Here is a 1,332-nt window from a genome sequence, read left to right as displayed (position 1 = left end):
GTGGAGGTAGGTAGACAGGTGGGGGTAAGGCCGGTGGAGGCAGACAGGTGGAGGTAGGCAGACAGGTGGAGGTAGGTAGACAGGTGGGGGTTAGACAGGTGGAGGTAGACAGGTGGAGGTAGGCAGACAGGTGGAGGGTTGACCAGTTTCCTAGTGAACACCAGCAGGTGGTGTCAGCTGTTTATTTCGTGTTTATTGGAATCTTGGAATGAATCCATTCAATGATCTCAGACGGATTCATTCTTCTGACCTCGGTTAGAAGCGACCAGGTGGGACCACTGACCTTTCTTCTGCCTCATGTTGGGACTGGGATTAGCTCTCCTCAATCCGGACTCGGGACTTGATGAATCAGAATGCCTCAGTGCCATCTTACGGACAATCCTGCAGGGACAGACAGAGGGACACGTCTGCGAGTCAGAACGGAGTGCTGAGTCAGCGATACGTAAACTTGTTGAAATGACGGCAGTGGTTCTATGGACACGCCTGGTGGCTGCTGGGGGAGTCCATGTGATCATTTAGATTAAGGCTCATTTTACCTAAAGCTAAACTGCGATTACTTTCAATCACTACTGCAGTTTAATCCTTTGATCTAATCACAATCATGTGGATGTTTTTATTCCAGGGTTTCTTCATGACCTGGAAGGTCTGCTAGTCCAGAGTCCAGGACTGCAGGACTTTACTGTAATATTTGCACAAACAAGTTCTTACTTCTACAATAATGCATTAATGGATTAGCTGTAACTTCTTGCCCTCTGTGGAACAGCATGCCCACTTTAAACATTACTGCCCCCTAATGGGCAGGTGGGAGATTAAACATTGAGAGCCTCTGTGACTTGAAAATAGGATTTTTCTCAATTGCAATAATATTGCAAATGCAACTATGCCCAGCTTTAATCAGGTGTGCTGCAACATGCAGGGCAGTGGAGGCGTATGGAGCCGTTAACGAGGCTCCTAGCAGGAGTGGGTGTTCATATACCACGCTGTGGTCGAAGCTTTACAGGCCCTTTCCAAGTTTGTCCCTTTGTTGACGTAATATAAACTGTCAACTGTCCTTTGAGCCCTTCAGCCCATAAAGTCCAGTTCTCCTGTTATTCACCCCAATGATGATGGGTTACATTTTCCATATGCTCACTGTTATATGACACCCTTTGATCACAGATAAAAGCACCAATAAAACAATTAAACTAACCTGGTTAGTATTAACCTGGTTTATTACAAAACGAACCCACCCTGCACAGTCCTTTCAGCAGCAGCTGTTCAAGAACCAACCTTCTTTGGGAAGATTATCACTTTACTTGGATTTAGTTTTTAAATATGCATATATATATATAT

General features: G+C 45.3%; 1 protein-coding gene across 1 annotated transcript in view; it reads right to left on the bottom strand.

The window, feature by feature from the left end:
- Nucleotides 1-1,332, bottom strand: part of LOC107100649 (guanine nucleotide exchange factor DBS-like) — a 96,200-nt gene that overhangs the window by 21,153 nt on the left and 73,715 nt on the right. The window contains exons 22-23 of the mRNA XM_015399218.1: nucleotides 709-790; nucleotides 284-493 (exon numbers count right to left, since the gene is read on the bottom strand). Of these exons, the coding sequence (XP_015254704.1) occupies nucleotides 284-493; nucleotides 709-790 (292 nt within the window). The remainder of the gene's footprint in view (nucleotides 1-283; nucleotides 494-708; nucleotides 791-1,332) is intronic.

Source organism: Cyprinodon variegatus, unplaced genomic scaffold (assembly GCF_000732505.1).
Source record: "Cyprinodon variegatus isolate N-32 unplaced genomic scaffold, C_variegatus-1.0 Scaffold996, whole genome shotgun sequence".
Taxonomy (NCBI): Eukaryota; Metazoa; Chordata; class Actinopteri; order Cyprinodontiformes; family Cyprinodontidae; genus Cyprinodon; species Cyprinodon variegatus.
The sequence above is the reverse complement of the archived record's forward strand: the minus strand, read 5'-3'. Positions and strand labels throughout refer to the sequence as shown.